General features: G+C 40.2%; 1 protein-coding gene across 6 annotated transcripts in view; it reads right to left on the bottom strand.

The window, feature by feature from the left end:
- Window positions 1–200: 200 nt before the first annotated feature.
- Window positions 201–19,674, bottom strand: part of ACSL6 (acyl-CoA synthetase long chain family member 6) — a 103,542-nt gene continuing 84,068 nt past the window's right edge. For 4 of the 6 annotated variants that reach the window (XM_065410217.1, XM_065410218.1, XM_065410219.1 and 1 more), the window contains 10 exons: window positions 17,157–17,291; window positions 15,646–15,780; window positions 13,234–13,329; window positions 12,075–12,147; window positions 9,676–9,764; window positions 7,543–7,659; window positions 5,917–6,060; window positions 4,713–4,814; window positions 3,637–3,708; window positions 201–341 (listed from right to left, as the gene is read on the bottom strand). In XM_065410217.1, coding sequence (XP_065266289.1) covers window positions 201–341; window positions 3,637–3,708; window positions 4,713–4,814; window positions 5,917–6,060; window positions 7,543–7,659; window positions 9,676–9,764; window positions 12,075–12,147; window positions 13,234–13,329; window positions 15,646–15,780; window positions 17,157–17,291 — 1,104 coding nt within the window. The remainder of the gene's footprint in view (window positions 342–3,636; window positions 3,709–4,712; window positions 4,815–5,916; window positions 6,061–7,542; window positions 7,660–9,675; window positions 9,765–12,074; window positions 12,148–13,233; window positions 13,330–15,645; window positions 15,781–17,156; window positions 17,292–19,674) is intronic. The other 2 variants (XM_065410222.1, XM_065410221.1) reach the window with 2 other exon arrangements.

Genomic DNA, 19,674 nt, shown 5'->3' with positions numbered 1-19,674 from the left:
CTGTAAAAAATTAAGGTACTACAGCTGATGAAAAAGGAAAATTACTGTTATATCAGCGGTGAGGTCTTGGAACAACAAAAGGTTCAGACACAAGGTCAGGTGCTTATTCATTTCAACTGTGTCATTCTGGCTCTGTACTTTTGAGTATGTACTTTAATATTGCTACAAAGTCCATTATTCAGAAGAATTTTCCTGCCGCTTCATATGGAGACACTTGAATAAAGCTCTTCTATTTGTTTTTTGAAGTAATCTCTTAGCTCTCGTCTCCTAGCCTTTAGTGTTGGTGTCAGCAAGCCATTTTGTATTGAGAACATATCAGAGTGGATGTAAATGGTTTTGACCTGAAATAGAAAATGAATATATTTATGGCAACACTAAACTATCATCATCCACTGTTAATTAGTACTAATCAAAACTCCTGAAATCGTAACTATCCTGCTTAGGTTATCAGCAAAAATGACTCCATCTTCAATCATACTGGTTGTCTGTCCAGATCATAAAGCATCCACACACTCTTCTTGTTTAACGGAACTCTCAGGACTGATATAATATTTGTGTTGCAGGTTGGAATTAAGAAGCACTAACAGAGTGGAGTGGTGAAGTTTGAACACCACCTGTCTATACTATGGCTGTATCTCACCACTTCTCAATCAGTCCCTCATACTTTTATTAGCATCATCTTCTCCCTGCACCATAAACCTTTGTCCACATGCTCCCCCCAAAATATTACCCCCATCCATAAAAGAAATACACATCCAGTCTGCTGTGCTTTTGTTCCACTGTGTGGTGTGCAATGGAGCATATCCCCAAAAAACTGAAGAGTGGCTCAAGCAGAGGGGAAATGTGGCTATGTGTGAGCCACAAAATTTCCACATAGCTGAAGGGTCACAGAAGACAAGAGGGTGTCACAGAGTCAGGAGAAGGAGAAATCATACTAAGAGCAAAAAGTCTTCTGATCCAAAGTTAACATGATGATGATCATGCAAAAAAAGAATGATGTTTTAGTGACCAGTTACAGTGATAAAAACCACTCAGCCCAGGCAACTAGAATTTTACCAGGCTGCTCTTACTAATCCATGGTGTCTGAGCACAGCAGGAAGCTTGGTGGCACAGATGGAGTGGGTTGTGTTTCCATTATATTTATGGTGATGCTGGTGTGGGAGACAGTAGAAAACTACTCTGTATGGCTGGCCACAATCCACATGGTTCAGACAGGACTCCTTAGCCATCTTCTGCTTTTTTTGCCCGTCACCAACCCACTTCACATTTTGACAGACTAGGAGTTGTAGGAAATGTGGTTTAAGAATGACTTTTTTATTCCATGAAATCCTGTGGCTCTCTTTTCCCTGTGTGCATTTTATTCCAGGGACCACAAATAATTTCTTTATATACTGTGGCCAAGTGACTTTTAAAAGGGACTAGTGATTTTGAGTGCTGTAATTTTTGGGTGCTTAACTTGAGACGCACTAAGGGGGCATGATTTTGGAACACTCATTCTCTAAATTGTCTCTGAGTTGAGCACTCAAAAACTGCAGCACCTTTTGAAAGTCTTGAATTATATGTAATTATATACAAAATGTTTACATAAAAGAACAACATAGTGGTACAGCAATTATTTTTAAAGTTATTAAAATGGTAAACTTTGTGCATTAATGTTATAGCTAGTTAAAAGATTATGAAAGAGTCTGATTAAAAGTACAAGACCCCTCAAATTAACACTGTCCTGTCTGGATCCAAGAAAAGAGTTAGAGGAAAATTAGACTGGGTGGTAAAGGGTTCTGCAGTACAGCATAAGATATAGCCCCACACCAAAGGGAAGAGTTTCTGGTAAATTCACATCCACTTGTGACTGTCTTCTTAAAAAAAAACAAAAAAAACCCTATGATAAATATCCAGAATATATTGGCCTGGATCTACTACTCTTCAAAAGATTTTTATATATCAGAAATTCAGGTCTTTTCTGCTCAGAAGTGCTTTGGGGTTACTGGAGAATTAGTGAAATGGTGACATCACAAGAATCAAGGTCGTGAAAGTGGAGCAATTGTGAGGAGAAAGGATTTTTAATTAGACTTGTTTAAAAACTCTTGGGTTTGCTTGTTTTAGTTAATGCCTATTTAAATAGTCATTAGACCAGAGACAGTGTGTGAGAATGACTCTATAGTTTAGGGCTTAGGGCACTCACCTGGAGGTGTGAGACCGAAGGTCATGTCTAATTATTTATACTCAGTAGAACAGCTTAAATAGGAGAGTATGAGAAAGACCTGCCCGAGAACATCCCATTGCTCAATGACTGGACCAATCTCCGAGACTCAAATTTAAATCCCTTCTCCACATCAGGTAGAGGGGTCAAATAGTGAATAGTTTTGGGTTGACTGAAACTACATTTTTTTGCAAATAAACTATTAGTCTGAAAAATTTCACCCAACTCTATCTATGGGGAAGGTGGACCCATGCAAAGGGACATCTCTGTATGGTCCATACTGGTCAGATAATCTGGCCCACTGTTAGGTCATAACAATCACATACTGCTTTACACATGAGGCTCTACACAATAGGCCCTTGTTTTCGAACTGCAATACATTCAGGTATTTCCATTTCATATTGTTTCTCCCTAGATTTTTAGCATTGCAGCAGAGTTCTCATAACCTCACAGTTTATTTAATACATGTCAGTAGAACTGGTGAGTTAAGGGTATTCATATTGTGAAGATTAGGGCAGGAACAACCCAGGGTAATTACTAGATAGCCAATTTCATGTATTATGATCCACGCTCCATGTGGAATTTCTTTTATCAGTTATGGAACTGTCAGAAAAATGGAGACAAGGAGATTTAAGGTTTCTGGAGCTTCTGCAAACTCTTTAACAGTGGATTTTCATTGAACTTCTCAAGCAAAAACAAACAAATAAATGAAGCTTACTAGTGATGTTTAAATAATGTCTTAGATATTCACTTTTATATTAATATTGTTTTGATCTATATTATTGCTACCATGAAATACTGCATCAGTTTCAGAATTTTCCTGCTTGAATATTTGTAATTCTGTTGCAGAAAATATTTAGGCAAGCGTCAGAAAAGGATTAGTGCATGCACTGAAAATAAACAGAGCAGCTGTATTTTCTAGGTCAGTTACATGAATGGTACTGTAATTACGGACCTGATCCTACTTTGCAACATTGCTTTCAATGGGAGTAAGATCAGGCTCCTAAAAATACTGTTCTTGACCTCTGGTGATTATATCAGGGATTATATAGGGCCTGTTCTTGTATTCCCTATGCACCCATAACTCCCACTGAATCTACTCTGACTCCTGCTGTGTGTAGAAAGCGGGATCAGGGTCTGTAGTCCTTATTTAATCAAAAACAGTAAAAATAATTTGTCAGTGGTATAGTGGTGCTTTCACAAAATTCCTGCATGGAACCAAAATAATAATGAGGCTTTTATTACTGTGGACTTTTGTGGCAATATTCATGCATTCTTAAGGGGCCAAAGAGTTTAAGAAAGACACAAATGCAAGCTATAATTACTTTCAGAAACAACATAATCAGACATTTAGGCTTTATATGATGCATACTAACAACTGCCTATTTATCGTAAAGGGGCGAGTTATCTGACCATAGGGAATAATGTTATCATACCTGCTCAAAAGAATGAAGTCCACCCTCCTTCCCTAGCCGCACCATATCTTCCATTATTGCTTGCGTCAGTTCCTGGGTTAGAACACATAATTTTCCGTTACCCTTCAAGAGACATCTTTACATCCAATTATATTACTCAGCAGGAAAATAAAGTTTACTGATCAAAGCACAAATACACTGTTGATTCTGGCAGTTCATACATCAGTTAGCAAATGTTGCTTTAAAAGAAATTCCTTTATAAATAGAAAATGAATGAATGCTTTATAAATGAGTAATGTAATAATATTTTTATACAGCAGAAAATGTAAGGCTAACGTTTTCAAACTTTGGTGGTTGAGGATAGACATTTAAAGCCTTAATCCTTCAAACTCTTAGACAAACTCTTAAGTGCCCGAATAGTCCCACTGACTTCAGTGGTATTCATGTGCTTTTAAAGTTAAGTGTGTGTGTAAATGGATTGTGGTTTAAATCATCTATGTTTCATGACAGTAGTAGGTGCTCAGTACTTCTTAAAAACCACTTTGCTTATTAAGATGCCTAAATATGAATATAAGTGCCTCACTTTAGCCACCAAGGTAGAATATTCTCACTTAAACTTTGCATCTTGCCATTATTTATAACAACTACTATTAATTTTTTAGCGGAGTTAAACATTAATAGGAGAGAAAAAGTGTTACCTTTCATACGAGTTTAAAAAGAGATTGCATAGGTTTAATTATAGAAAAAGAACTGTATGATATATATTCACAGAAACATTCAGAAGAGTGGTCATAATGACAGAGACAAATGATCCATCTAGTTCGGTATTCTGTCTATGACAGCAGGCGATGCTCAATGCTTGGGGAAAACAGGTGGGATATGCAGGTGTAAGATTACTGAAGACCTTGTCTTCTTACATATTTGGAAGGTGCCATTAGTACAGCTACTAAATAAGAATGATGTTAAGGAGATTAAGGGCTTGGTTTGCCTATTCTCTTTTATGTGAGCATACCTTTATTTCAGTGCTATCATTTCCTAGCGCTGCATATTACAGATCACTGTTAAACATACACACATATGTATTTTTAAAGACACACCGTATTTTTACAGAGCTCTGCATATGTTCCCTCAAACCCTCTTTTCCTTGCCCAGCCTGGCATGACTTCAGAATCAGGTACAACAATTCCCACCAAGAAGGCCTGTATCAGAAAAAAATGTATCAGCCAAGGAAAGAACCATATTTAAAATATAATATTCCAGTACATAAATAATCTCTCTTAGTTTGCCGGGTTTAATCATTTCAATACAGCACTGTATTTGGCTAAAATTTCATGATGAAGTATTTGTGATGAACATTTCTTCTCCTCAGATAAAAGAGCCGTAAAATGACAGTTAATATATTTGCCAGAAAAATATAATACATTGGCCCAGATTCTGGAATTTGAATTCTACTCTGCACCGAAGCTAACAAAGTTACTTTGCTTTTACGCTGGTATAAGTGGGAGCAGAACTTGGTCCATTTTGTTTATCACTATTCCATTCATGGATCTCTGACCATCCAGGGAAATCATATTGGTGTCAAAGAGAAATATGTGTTTGGCTCCAGGGCATGATTAGTGGGTAAGGGTAGTTGTTATGGTGTCTGAAATTGTACCTGTTGGTATGCAAAACACCAACCATTGCATATGTAAACTGGATAGCTTACACATGCAGCTATCTCCACTGTGTGCGCAAAAATCAGATTTTTCACACATAAAACTTTAATGAGCAGAATTTTGTGGGCAGAATTTCAGAAGCCACTTTTGAAAACATGTCCCAAACTATTCTGTTTTAATACAGAGAATAGTTCTGCCCATCTGCATAAGCACTTGGCAGACGGACCTCTCACATGCAGGTCCTATGCAGGACACAAGTGATGAAGGGCCCTGCACTTGTCCTCCACTTGTGAATTAAAGTGCAGCTCTGGCATCTGCTCTGCGGTTCTCTATTTCTAAAAGTTGACGCCAGGAGTCTCAGCACCCCAGCAGCCTAACCTTTGTTGAGTTTTTTTGTAGGCATCATGGCACAGGAGAGTTTGAAGGAGGGATTTGAAGGAGGATAATGAGGTAGCTTTAGAGGCTAGATTGTCACCCATTCCCCAAACTGTGTATAGTCACTCAAGTGGTTGGGGGCCTAACTGGCTATGAGCCAATTCCAGAATTGAGGAGGAGGATGGTGAGGGGTAGAAAGGTCACCTTTACTGATCCCTTGGTGGCAGGCACAGAACCTGTCAAGCAGACTGTTCGAAGTGTTACATTTTACCTGTAAGCTGTCTCCATGCACATATATCTGGGCAATAGGCTCACTGCGGATGTAGATATTCTCAATCTTTTCAGGCGCAATATATTCTCCCTGAGCAAGTTTAAATATATGCTTTTTCCGATCAATAATTTTAAGTGTCCCAGTCTGTTGGGAAAGAGAGATGATGGTTACCAAAATTGTTATTTGAATATACAGGCCCAGTCAACAATGTATTTTTTGACTCTACCTTTCATTAAAGAGCTAACAGTAAAACTGGGAGGAGGTGCACAATCCCCTGGCTACCAGCAAGGGTGGACCATCCAGGCAGAGCAAAGATCAGAGCAAGAGTGTCTGAACCCAGGAAACTGGCCCTACCCAAGGTTTATTGGTGGTGAACTGCCCAGCAGAAAAGGTTGAATTTAATCAGTCTTGCAGCCCTCACTTGGTAAAGAGATTTTCAGGATCAGGAGGACATTTTTGATAAACATAGTCTCTTAAACACAGGTTGTATTTTCAGCCCATCAGCCATGATAGAGTCTCTTTAAGGGTATGTCCAAACTTCCATTATAAACTCAACCATCATCACGCAGGGAAGGAAAGTGCTATTCTGGTAGTCAGAAGAACTGTTTAAAAATACCAAAAAATACTTCATGACCATTTTGTCCCAGGCCATCATGCTGCCCAGAAATTTTGCTTTTTGTGACATTTCTGCCAAATGCCCATTTATACATCGAAACCAACAAGTTTTTGATATACATTGTCTTTCTTCTGAAAGACAGATTAAAATAAGAAATTTCATTTAAAAAAAAAAAAAAAAAAGGTCTTTTCTCCCCTCACTTTTCAGTCTGAAAAAGTGCACTGTGCACTTGATTTTGTATGTGTAAAACAGGGTCCAGAATAATGGTGTTTAAAAAACTCAAAAGATAATGAAAATGCTTTGGTATTCAGCGGTTTCCCAGTTTTGTTTTGAGTTTGTCCTCCCACCTCTTGTTCCAGGTAGGATATTTTTTTCACCTGATAATTTAAAAAAAATATTTTTTAATGTAGATGTTGCTGTTTAGACAAATTCTTTATCAAATACTATTAGAGTTTAAATATGAAAAAAATTGCAGAAAATAGTAACTATTTTCAAAAGTGCTGAGAACTTGCAGTTGAATGGTATTTGAGAGCATACAGTAGTTCTAAAAAAAAAATCAAGGTGTTTGGTCTTTAAACAAGTGAGTTGATTTCAGCATGCCACTGTAGAGGTGGCTCGATTTCCGAAGCAGTTGAACTGATCTCTGTCTCCCCAGTGTCATCTCTTCCAAAGATTAATTAAAGATTGAGTGATTGGCTTTGGATATTAAAATAGCCTCTGGGCAGAGGCAAATCTGCTTGATACCTTACATGAACTAATGAGATATCAAAGAAACTTTTCTTTATGCTTTGCTTCAAACTTGGGATGCTGAGGCATGAAGCTGACCTGTAACTGGGACCCAGGTGCATGGACTTGACTCTGAGGACGCACGAACTCCTGGTGGTTGACATAGGGTTATTCCACAAAAAACAGTCAAACACAGATTTGCTTGAAAATACAAGTGTACTACCTTAGAATTTACATAGGAATATACAATTTACACAAGAACTGAGAATCTGACCAGTACATACAGGTAACCATTTCCCAATGTCTCCAGTATGAAGCCATCCTTCTTTATCCAGAGCTTCAGCTGTCTTCTCACCATCTTTTAGATAACCTTTGAAAACATTGGGTCCTTTCACACATATCTGCAAAAGAGTCATGGTTGCTGACAAAGTCTCGAGCTTTTGTTATGGAATCATACCAAAATGTTAACGGGTGGATTCTTTCCCATCTGAGTGCTCCAATAAAATAAAATATTTCAAATTGTTACCACCAACCATATATTGTTTAAACTAATGTAGGTGTAAGGTAAGAAAACAAGACTGTGCAAAACTTCGGTCAATTTGTGTGTGAAATTTTCTGGACTTTTCTTGTTTGTTTTTCTCAGCCCTAAAATTGTCTTTTGACAATATTTCATGAGAACACTGACTGCTAATGCATGTGATATCACAACCTTCCACATATTTTTCATAAAGACAACAATTTTGCTGAAAAATGCGATCATTTTCACTAAAAATGAACTCGCTTTAGTGCAGATACTTTGCACTGAAAATTGGGCCATATTTTTCATTTACAGTGAAAATAGGAAAACACTTAGATTTTGAACATTTTGAATGTTGTTGTGAACATTTCACTCACCTCTAGTTAAAACCTAAATGCACTAGCAAGAATAAAGTGTCAAAGCTTTCAGGGTAAGCTGTGAACATAATTAGGGAGTATAGAGTACACTGTGGTGAATCATATCACTGCATGCTGTACATCCAGATGCTGGATGAAATCTTGGCCCCACTGAAGTCAATGGGAGTGTTACCATTGACTTCAGTGGCGATGGGATTTCACCCACTAGGTTCGTGAGCTAAACTGTACATATGGGGCATTGGGGACAGAACTCAGGACTAAAATATGAACCCTTTATCTCTGGAGCCTAAGGAGTCCTCATTAGCTAAAAGCATTAAAAGTATTAGCGGGTATATTCTTTGAGAGACTCCAGCTGCTAATTTAGGCTTCAGTCCTGCATTGGGATCCACTAGCACAACTACGTGTGCCTGCGAAGAGTCCTGCTAAAAATCAGTGGGACTCTGCAAGAATCCAGCCTATGTAGGCTCAGAGCCATAGACACAAACACGGGAGCACGTTGACATTCTATGGTATTAAGCACTCGCCAGTAAATTACAGTGTGCTGGGATTTTGTTGCCGAAGGAAAACTGGAAATGCAGAACTCTGGGATAATACGAAATTACACTTTATTTCTCTTTAACGTAGCGTGCGTGATATTATAGGTTATGAAATGGGCTGACAACCATTGACATTAAAGGGAAAATGTAAATATAATCCTCAGCTTTGATTTTATTCTGTGAATCAATGGCCTTTCATTGAACTTGAAAATATAAATGGAAAAAAGAAAAATAGTTATGTTAAAAAGTAAATAAATTAGTTCCAGTGCATTATAAAAATAACTAAGCTTGATCCCACAAAGTTCTGAGTGCCTATTGCAAGCTGTTGAAAGCCCTCAGTGGGACAGGATAGCAGTCAGTATCTACCAGGACCAGAATTTAGGCCCTGATTCAACAAGCCATCCCTATTCAGCGAACTACATAAGCATATGCTTAACTTTAATGGGACTTAAACACATGCTTAAAGTGAAGCTTGAGGTTAAATGCTTTGCTGAATTGGGACCTTAAACATGTAGAGAGCCAAGTCTTACAATCCTAGTGCTGTTCTTACTCAGAGGAAAGTCCTATTGACTTCATTGTCTATTTCAATAAGAGTTTTCACTATACTAGGGATACATGAGGACTGGATGAGTTGATCCTTATAACCCTAGCCCTAATCTTGTGAAGGGGTCCGCTTAGGTGAACCCTTATGCCTCAATGGGATTCTGTGTGAGTGTAAAGGTCTGCCTGTGTGGAACCCTCAGCCCCTTCAAAAGTAATTAGCTGTAGCACTTGCTGGAGGTTCTGTAATACCTTGTATTTGTAATTAACACTATGATGTTCTATTGCTGCCTGACGTGTTCCTTTGTTCTGCTTTTTTCTTTCATTTCTCAATCTATGACAAGGGGCAAATACAAGCAGTAACAAATGGCTCACAGATTTTTATAATGACAGCCTGCCTCAAAGAGTTAACTACCGAGGGGCTGTATATAATGTTTGAGATGATACCTCTCCTTCTCCTTTCGAAGCAAAATAATTCATCTCTTCCACATCCATCAGTTTGATTAAATTGCAGGGCAGAGGGGCTCCTACGTGACCTGCAAATTAAGGTCATTTGTCATTTCATTCTATAAATGGTGCTCATTAGATTATTATTAGCACATCACCCATTTCTAGCTGAACTTCTTGAAGTTCAGTGTTCTTGAAGCATATGTGTCTGTGTGCAGAATCCTTTAACCTGTCTGGATATGATTCCTATTTTTAAGTGCAACAATACAGGACCCTTTTGTCTTACCATCTTCCTCTGACCAACAGGAAATTAAATCAACCCCTCTTTTAAAGACCTAATTCAGAGTAACTTGTTAATAACAGAGCCCAAAGTTCTGTTTTGTGTATCATCTAGAACAGTGGTTCCCAAACTTGTTCCACCACTTGTGCAGGGAAAGCCCCTGGCGGGCCGGGCCGGTTTGTGTACATGCCGCGTCCGCAGGTTTGGTCGATCGCGGCTCCCAGTGGCCGCGGTTCGCTGCTCCAGGCCAATGGGAGTTGCTGGAAGCGGCGGCCAGTACGTCCCTCGGCCTGCGCCGCTTCCAGCAGCTCCCATTGGCCTGGAGCAGCGAACCGCAGCTACTGGGAGCCGCGATCGGCCGAACCTGCGGACGCGGCAGGTAAACAAACTGGCCTGGCCCACCAGGGGCTTTCCCTGCACAAGCAGCGGAACAAGTTTGGGAACCACTGATCTAGAAAAGTCAAAGGCTTTGAGTTACAATGGCTTTAAATTCAACCTTTTTCCAATTTCTCCAAAGTAAACTATAACTGCTTAAACTACTCTAAATTATGCTAACTGTCAGTGACCCAAATGGAATGTTCTGGTAGACAGATCACAGGAGCACAAAGGTGTTCAGGCTAGGGTGACCAGACAGCAAATGTGAAAAATTGGGATGGGGTGGGGGGTAATAGGAGCCTATAGAAGAAAAAGACCCAAAAATCAGGACTGTCCCTATAGAATCGGGACATCTGGTCATCCTAGTTCAGGCCCACCCCAAGGAATGGTCACTCTGAAAGGCAAGGTACACTGGTTCTCTGCCACCCAGGGTTTTATCCACACTAGTGGAATCCTTCACAGATCTGCCCAGGTTTAAATCTGCTTAGGACCAGCAGATTTAACAAAGTGAGGATCCAGTCCTTAATATATTTTTGTGAATGTGTGTTCAGTAATTATGTGTTGGGTAGGGCACCAAAATGAAGACAGTGTGAGACAAACATAGTGAAAGTTTAACTGGAAAAATGTATTATGGCAGTACATCTCGTAGTAGGTCATTGGCCTTTTCTGCTGGGCAGAAAAACAAGCTGATATACAGCAATCTGTACTGGAAATCACATTCTGTGCTCTACTCCAATCACCGAAAATTAGTGTTGAAAAGGGAGGTTTTTAGATAATTAATGGGACTAATAAATTATGTCCAATTTTTGTACAGGTACTCATTTGAATGAATTTGATCATACCTGTTCCAAAGCCATTCTATAAATATTAATAATTAATACTGCACAGCTCTTATTATTTATTATTTACTGAGCACTGATAACATGCTGGGTGCTGATTGACGTTTTCATGTGATTATATTAACCATCATAAGATCCCAAAGGTTTGAAAGTGTAATAGCCTAGAATCCTTAAACCAGACTAAACTTAAACCTCTAAGCATCCTCTTTTTCCCCCATTATCTGGCATTGGATCTGTGCTCAAAGCCTGATTTTGGTCACAAGTGAATATGAATTTGTTAGCCTAATCTTTGTTCCAGTGTTACATCTGACAAACACAATTCAATAGCACTAGTAGTCTCTGCTCAAGGCAGGCCAGAAGTGGAAAGGACAGGGGATTTTTGCAGATCAGGACCAAGGCATAGTTCTAGATCTCTCTAGGGCAGGGGTCGGCAACCTTTCAGAAGTGGTGTGCCGAGTCTTCATTTAGTCACTCTAATTTAAGGTTTTGCGTGCCAGTCATACATTTTAACATTTTTAGAAGGTCTCTTTCTGTAAGTCTATAATATATAACTAAACTATTGTTGTATGTAAAGTAAATAAGGTTTTTAAAATGTTTAAGAAGCTTCATTTAAAATTATATTAAAATGCAGAGCCCCCCAGACCGGTGGCCAAGACCCGGGCAGTGTGAGTGCCACTGAAAATCAGCTCACGTGCATAGGTTGACTACCCCTGCTCTAGGAAAACTTGCATAGCATCTGATCAAATTCTACCTTTCTTTGGCTAGTGCCATTAATACCTCACTTTCATAAATACTGAATTCACCCAAATTATTCAGCACAATGATAAAGTATTGCATAGTATCCTGTAGGTATTACGGTCCCAAAAAAGTATTCCAAATACACTAACAGTTTTGTCCATTTTTACCTGAAGTCCAGTCACCTGGAGTGGTAAAGGTACATCCTGCTGTGCACTCTGTTTGACCGTAACCTTCATAAACCTGACAAAGAGATATATAGCTTTGAACCTAATGATAGATTAACACTTACATATGATTTGAACATTGTTCAGTTTCCTTCTTGTTGCACAATGCTGTGAATTTAAACCATAATGGAGTATGCTGATTAGAGAGACAAGCTTAGATATTACCTCCTCACCCACGTTGTCACTCTAATATCCTGGGATCGACATGGCTACAACTACACTATACACAGTGTACAGATTGACAGGGAAAGTTACTCGGTCTTCACTGTATGGGAAACACTGTTATATATTATTCTGAATGAATATCACTGTAAGGATCTGAAAATAGTGGGACGAGAAGACAGTTGTACCGATCACAGTTGCTTGAATAAAGTAGTATGTACTTCTGTGAAAGAAACCAGATTCTTTGCACCAATATGAAATACATTTTTGAAAGGGTCTTTTTGGAAACTTTTTGCTGGCAAGCTTCAGGCATCTGAGAAGGGTGGGGCTTGTTTGCCACTTACTTCTAGAGGCCACTAGCTTTGCCAACCACCTGAGCAGAATTCTAGGAGCATGCAAGCTATGTGTCCTCAGACTCCCTGGATTCTACAGTAAGTGGTTTGGCCCGCACCTTCTTCCCAGGACACTAGACAGGTCCCTTCAGTATGTGTCTGGTCTTCAATGACCTAGGAAATAGGCATCTCCAAAGTCCCCCTCTATGCCTGGGTATTAATCAATGTGACTTTTGAAAATTGACAAGTTGCACCATTTTATTGCCGCTGATCTTTTCGCCCCTCTAGATATGGGTGCCAACCCTAAATCCAAATATTCCTGAACTTGTATCCAGATCTGAACTTTGTGATTGGCTGCCTTTCTCTATAAAGCACTGAAAGTCCTGGATCCAAACTCCTCTCAACTTTGGGAGAGTTTGGAGCCATGTCTGACCTATGTGGTTTGAGCCCACTCTTACTATTTATATCTTTGACTGTCAGAAAAAAACAATTTCTATTGTGATTTATGTTGGCAAATGTTATTTTAAATATAGGTTTCCCTTGATTTGTTAACAACTAGAATAGCTAGTACAACAGTGCATCTGAATAACTGTGTAGGTGAAGTGTACCTGACATCCAAGTGCTGCACGAAGGAACCCCAGAACAGTTGGAGAAGCAGGGGCAGCTCCTGTTACAATCATCCTAACACACCCACCAAGGCTTGCCTGTTAGATAATAAGAGAAAATAAAACTCTTAGCATCCCATATGAGCATACACATTCAATCACATCTTGAAAGGAAAAGCACTAACTGCACATAACTGAAGTAGCCCAAAAGAAACAGCCCTTCTTCCATTAGAAAATTATAATCATCACCATAGTGCCTATAATCAGCACCAGGAACCCATTGTACTAGGCATTGTACAAACAGAACAAAAAGTCCATGTGCTTTGGCTAGTCCCTGTTCATACAGGGGGGAGGGATAGTTCAGTGGTTTGAGCATTGGCCTGCTAAACCCAGGGTTGTGAGTTCAATCCTTGAGGGGGCCACTTGGGGATCTGGGGCAAAATCAGTACTTGGTCCTGCTAGTGAAGGCAGGGGGCTGGACTCGATGACCTTTCAAGGTCCCTTCCAGTTCTAGGAGATGGGATATCTCCATTAATTATTTATTATTTTATTATTATTTTATTTTATATAAATTCCATAGTTTTCCTTTAGATTATTACACGCAGTCTTAGATTCCAGTCCTGCAACTGACTCTGCATGGGCAGACCTTTCTGCCCAAATAGAGCCCCTTCGAAGTCAACACTGCCTGGCACAGATGCATGGGTGTGCCTGCATGGAATCATAGAAATGTAGGGCTGGAAGGGACCCAAGAAGTCATCTAGTCCATCTTTCCATCCTGAGGCAGGCACGAATCCATCTGGCTCTATAGGACTTCATGGTTAGGACCAAAAAAAAATAAAAAATCATCACCCTAATGTCCTGCCTCCATTCTTTTCCTGCTCATTTTCATCCCATTGCTTTGGTAATTCCTCCCTGAACAACCCCAAACAATTCTGCCTCCTTTTTAAGGTTGATGTCCTTCAAGTATCTGTAGATGATATCACATCAACCCCTTTGTCACCTTTCAGCGATGCTGTAAGTCAAAAGAAGGAAGACAAAGAATTTCTTGTAATTTTTAGACTTTGAGGTTAGAAGGTCATGGTCACAGATCCTGAATCAATGCAGAGCCAGATTTGCCTTACATCTGTGAAGGACACATGCCTAGTCTGCATCATTTGAACTCTTATCTTTGCAGACTGAGGGTAAGCAGTTCACAAATGAAAGGAGCGATCAGTTTCGCTGGCTAAATATAAAGTGACATGCCACTGGATAAGTCATCCAATTAAGAAAAGTAATTAACCAGAGCTTGCTGGAGTGATACAGCATATCAGTGATTTAGTTGACCTAGGAATGCTTTACTGAGGGACTCTGTGGCAAATAGCAGGACCATTCAGATTGCACCCAACAGGCCCTCAAATATTCTGTTTTCCTTTCCCTCTTGTTCAATTGCATGTTAAATGCACAGGCTTTCCTTTATGGCCTTGTATGCTTTTTCCTAGGGGGGAAAATGGTTTGGGATATGTACTGACTAAGGCCCTAATCCAAAAGCTACTGAAATCAATGGGAACCTTTCAGTGGACTTTAGAACAGGCCTAAATGTCTCCAGCAAAAATACTTCCCCCACCCCCTTCTCTTTTTATCTTCCCCTCCATCTTTTTTTTATTTCAGCGTGGCTGGTGGGGAGCCAGAGGAGTATTGCTACAAATACATATAGTACTTACTGCTGGGGTTCAGTGGAAAAAACACAATTTTATTTGATTAATAGACCGAATTCACAGGAGCAAGACCCTGTAAACCTGAGAGAGGCTGGATGATTAAGGAGGCAGGAAGCCCCAAAGAAAATAAGTTTGTTAAACCCATTTGTGTGTGAGTTTAGCTACTATTTTTGTGCCATTCCTTCTTTCATGCCCAGTATTTTATTCATTGTTCTATAGTGGCCCACCTAGGACATTTAGATATATGAAGTATGTATTGAATTTCAATATAAAGCTAAATTTCTGGGTGAAATTCTCTGTTGGCTTAACTCCTGTGGAGCAGAGAGTTTGGCCCTTATGCCTGATACCTAATAATACATAGAAATTTGCTCAGATTCCTGAGATTTTACATGAAACAGCAAAGTGTTCTGCTGCCTCTTCACCATCTTGGATTTCATGTTATGCACCCCTTAAGTCCGTAAAACAGTGCTTAAGCAATACTTCAGTGATGCCTATACCTTGTGCTGACCCTCAGCACAGGGATGGATTGCACCCAAGTACCCAAAGTAAATAGCAAAAATAAGCAGATTAAACAAATGTCTCTATTAAAAGAGAAATAAAAACGGTGCTCTCTCCTCTCTAGGTTCCTTTTTTCAATTCCACTGTTTCTAAATCAGCCAAGCTGACTTCACTGATTATTTCTTGAGCAACAGCTATACAGTCACTTTCCCCAAGTTCTTACCTGGATTTTATTAAAAAATAGTTTATCCCACAAACTGTCATTTCTAATGATTCCACTTTGAACTTCAGCCTTTTTACGCTTTGCAGCAAATTCCAGAAGCCAACGTTTCAATGGAGTATCTGCTTGGCTAAAGATCTAAGAGAATGCAGGATGACATGAAAGATTATACAGCTAAGAAAGAAAACAGAGTGTATTAATATCCTTATGATAACAGTCACAGGATCAGATTTCAGGGGGTAGCCGTGTTAATCTGTATCCACAAAAACAACAAGGAGTCCGGTGGCACCCTAAAGACTAACAGATTTATTTGGGCATAAACTTTCGTGGGTAAAAAAACCTCACTTCTTCAGATGCATGGAGTGAAAATTTCACTCCATGCATCTGAAGAAGTGAGGTTTTTTTACCCACGAAAGCTTAGGATCAGATTTATCACTGGGCAAAGCAGACACCACTCTAATGAGGTCAATGAAGTTACTGTTATGTTAGCAGTATAATTAAGACTACTACGCTACAGTTGTAGGTGTACAAATTATGTTTTGTTGCAATCTATTCTGAAATATACTTACTTTTCCCTTAGACAAAAGAGGGGAGAAGTCAAGAGAATAGAGGCATTGACTACATTTATATGATCAGTGTTTCTTGTATGATTTCTATTATATGCACCATTAGGTGAAACTATGATGAAGTTCTAAGGTTGAGCAACTTGAATGAGAATATTTGGCAGCTAGCACAAATATTGCTATTTGTTGAAGTGATGATGGCCATCTTTATCTATGTTTTAAAAGAGAGCAACCCGAACCGGCTCTCCATATCAGTACCCCCTAGTATCCGTCTCAATAATGAGGAACCAGATCCAAACAGACCTGAACTTGCAGAAAGTTTACATCAGTAGTTTGTGCCTTTAGATCCCTCTCTTACTTTTAGGATAAATACTCTACACATACTGAACATGGCTACTAAATATGCTATCCTCTTAAATATTTTCCATGGAGTTCTCACATGACCTTCTCTTAGTATGAAGGATTTTTAACCACTAAGTCAGCCTTGAGCTTTCAATATTTAAGCCCTTTTAAGACTGCTCAGCATATCTCTCCTGTCACTGCCAGCAGTGAGTGAGGACCAAGCTCCAGCACTGGCTCAAAAGCAGAGAAAGCATTAGCACATCCAAGTTTGATTCATGCTTCTCTTGGGCTCAGATCCTGTACCAGTGAAATCACTGGGAATGTCACTACTGACTGTAGTGGAAGCAGGAACAGGACCTACATGCACAGATATTCACTTTAACACACAATGGGCCAGGGTCCTCAATTGGTATAAGCTGATATAACTCCATTGACTTCAGAAAGGCTATTCAGATTTACACCAGCTAAGGATCTGGTCTAATGTATTTGCAGTGAGGCAAAAAGTGTACGAGAAAGTTAGTGAAACAGGCCAAACCTAAGGGAAGTCTCTAAGTTAACTACTAGACAATTATTGACTTTATTACTACAAACAGAATAAATGAAACTTACCTTATCATACATTCTATTTAATAATCGTGGTACAACAGGGAAAATGGTTGGACGCAGTGCTTTCATATCATCTGATAAGAGACGGATATCTCCTTGAAAGAATCCAATTCGCCCCCCATGGCAATATACGACAGACTGTGATGGGTGGGGGGGAAACAGAATACTTATTTCCTTGCATTTAATCACTGTGGCAAAGCACCCCCATCCCTGTTTTAAAGACGCATTCCTGAAATTTTATTTACCATTGTGGCTAATGGGTTTTTTAAAAAACAACTAAACCACTTAATAAATTGGGTAGAAACACACCGATTTTGTATGGACTTTGATCATAGATCCTTTACTTGGCATTCATGTTTAGAAAACAAAATTTAGTACAATTTGTGGGAGAAAAAGGAATCAAAGCTGAAAGGTGCAATTTTCAAAAGCACTTGAATAACCTAGGAACACAAAGTCCCACTGAACTCAATGGGGCTTGTGCTCTTAAGCCACTTTTGAAATTCCCACCCTAAGTTCCGCTTTTTTATTTTTACCATATGACTCATTATGCAACTTTTCTGACTCCACAATTAAATCTGTTGTCGTGTAATCAGATTGCACAGTTCTCTTACATGGTCACTCCAGGACTACTGTATCAGACTGGGGGCAAACTGTCTTGCAGTGGAGCATACTTCAGAGATAGCTCTTTGCATGGCTGTGGGGTTACACTGGATTCTGGCAAGACTGAGGTGAATGTTAGGTTGACCAGCCTGGGATTCCATGTTCTGTTGGACACCATTTTCTTTAGACTCACCTTTGATTGTGGGGACTAGGAAAAATTTAGGCTTTTGTGTATAATTCCTCATGAAATCTCTATGCTAGCCCTTTTGTGGTTAACAGAGGTTTCTTCATGTCTTTTTATGTCTTCTGAGACAAGGGGTGAAAGTAACTTAAAGGACTTACCGGTACGCTGGAGTCCTGAGCAGGGGGTGGGGCCTCAACCGGAAGAGGCATGGTCTAAATCGGAAGAGGCGAGGCCTTCAAATCTCCAGGCACTTTAAATCAAGATTTAAGGGGTCCGGGGCTCTGGCTGCGGTAGCGGCGGCTGGGAGCCCCAGGCCCTTTAAATCACCCCTGGAGCTACCAGCTGCAGAGGCGGCTGGGAGCCCTGGGGCTAGGGGGCGATTTAAAGGTCCCGGGGCTCTAGGTGCCACTACCGCAGCAGAGCCCTGGGCCCTTTAAATCGCCGACGGAGCCCCAGGGGCTCCCGGCTGCTGTCGCTACCCCGGGCTCGGGGCTCTGGCGGAGATTTAAAGGGCCCGGGGCTCCGCTGCGATAGCGGTGGCCAGGAGCCCCTGGCCCTTTAAATCACCATCAGAGCCCCACTGCCGCTACCCCAGGGCTCCAGCAGCGGGTGATTTAAAGGGCCGCTTCCAGGAGCCCCAGGCCCTTTAAATCGCCAGCCTGGGGAAGCCGGTCTAGTCCGGTACAGCATACCAGCTGTTTTCACCTCTGTCTGAGACTATCTTCATGCAGCTGTTAGAACATCCTATAACCCAATATGCATTTCCTTTGAGGAGAGGATGTACCTGTTGTTAACCCAATGACAAATGGGAGATCCAAGTGTGATTCCCAGCACATGGACATGCATTCCACTGTTGCTGAGGCTGGGAGCACTGTGAAGGTATCTACTCAGCCCTGGGACACAAGCATTAAGCCAGTTTTGAGCCTTCTGGCCTACAAAAGATTCCTTGTCTGGGTGCAATGTGGAGCCATTGGGGGGGGGGGGGGGGGGAAAGGGAGTTTCAGGTAGTGAGCAAAGAGGGAAAAATAATCTGAGCTCCCAGTCTGTGTCACATACCTTATACACGGTTATTTGCACACTCTTATTTTGGTGAAAAGAAGCATTCCTTTGTGAAAAGCCTTAGAGCATATTTAAAATGAAATTACTGGCTAGCAATAAAGGATATTCTGAGTCAAGTGTGGAGAGTTAATTCTTAACTCCCCCCGTACATTTTAGGCATTGCAAAAAATGCAATATCTAATATCAGAGCCCTGCAGTATTTAGGTATCAGTGAGTGACCAGTTTTATTTATCTCTGAAATTGCTCAATTTTTGTTGGCATGGAGGGGAAATTTTCAGGACACAAAGGACAGTAAGGAACAGGCACTCAACTCCCATTGGAAGTCATGGGCAGTTGACCACCTAACTCTCTTATGTACCTGTGAAAAATCTTCCCCCATCTTAAATCTTACATTTCCAAAGCCATGAGGGAGTAGCCATATAACTCCTACTGAGTTAATGGGATTTATGCAGCTACACCACATTTAAGAGCTCTGCGTAAGCTTGTCTCTCATCAGCATAACTTGGTTCAATCAAAGATATTACCTCACCCACCTTGTCTCTCGAACATCCTGAGACGAGCACGGCTACAACAACATGGTTAATACTTACTCTCCAGGTACTGACTATAAAATCATAGGAATTTAATCAATAGAAGCTTGTGGGTTTAAGAAATATCACCCTGTCAAATCCACATACT

Source organism: Emys orbicularis, chromosome 8, assembly GCF_028017835.1.
Source record: "Emys orbicularis isolate rEmyOrb1 chromosome 8, rEmyOrb1.hap1, whole genome shotgun sequence".
NCBI classification, from domain to species: Eukaryota; Metazoa; Chordata; order Testudines; family Emydidae; genus Emys; species Emys orbicularis.
Note: the sequence above shows the minus strand (reverse complement) of the source record. Positions and strands in the feature narration are given on the sequence as shown.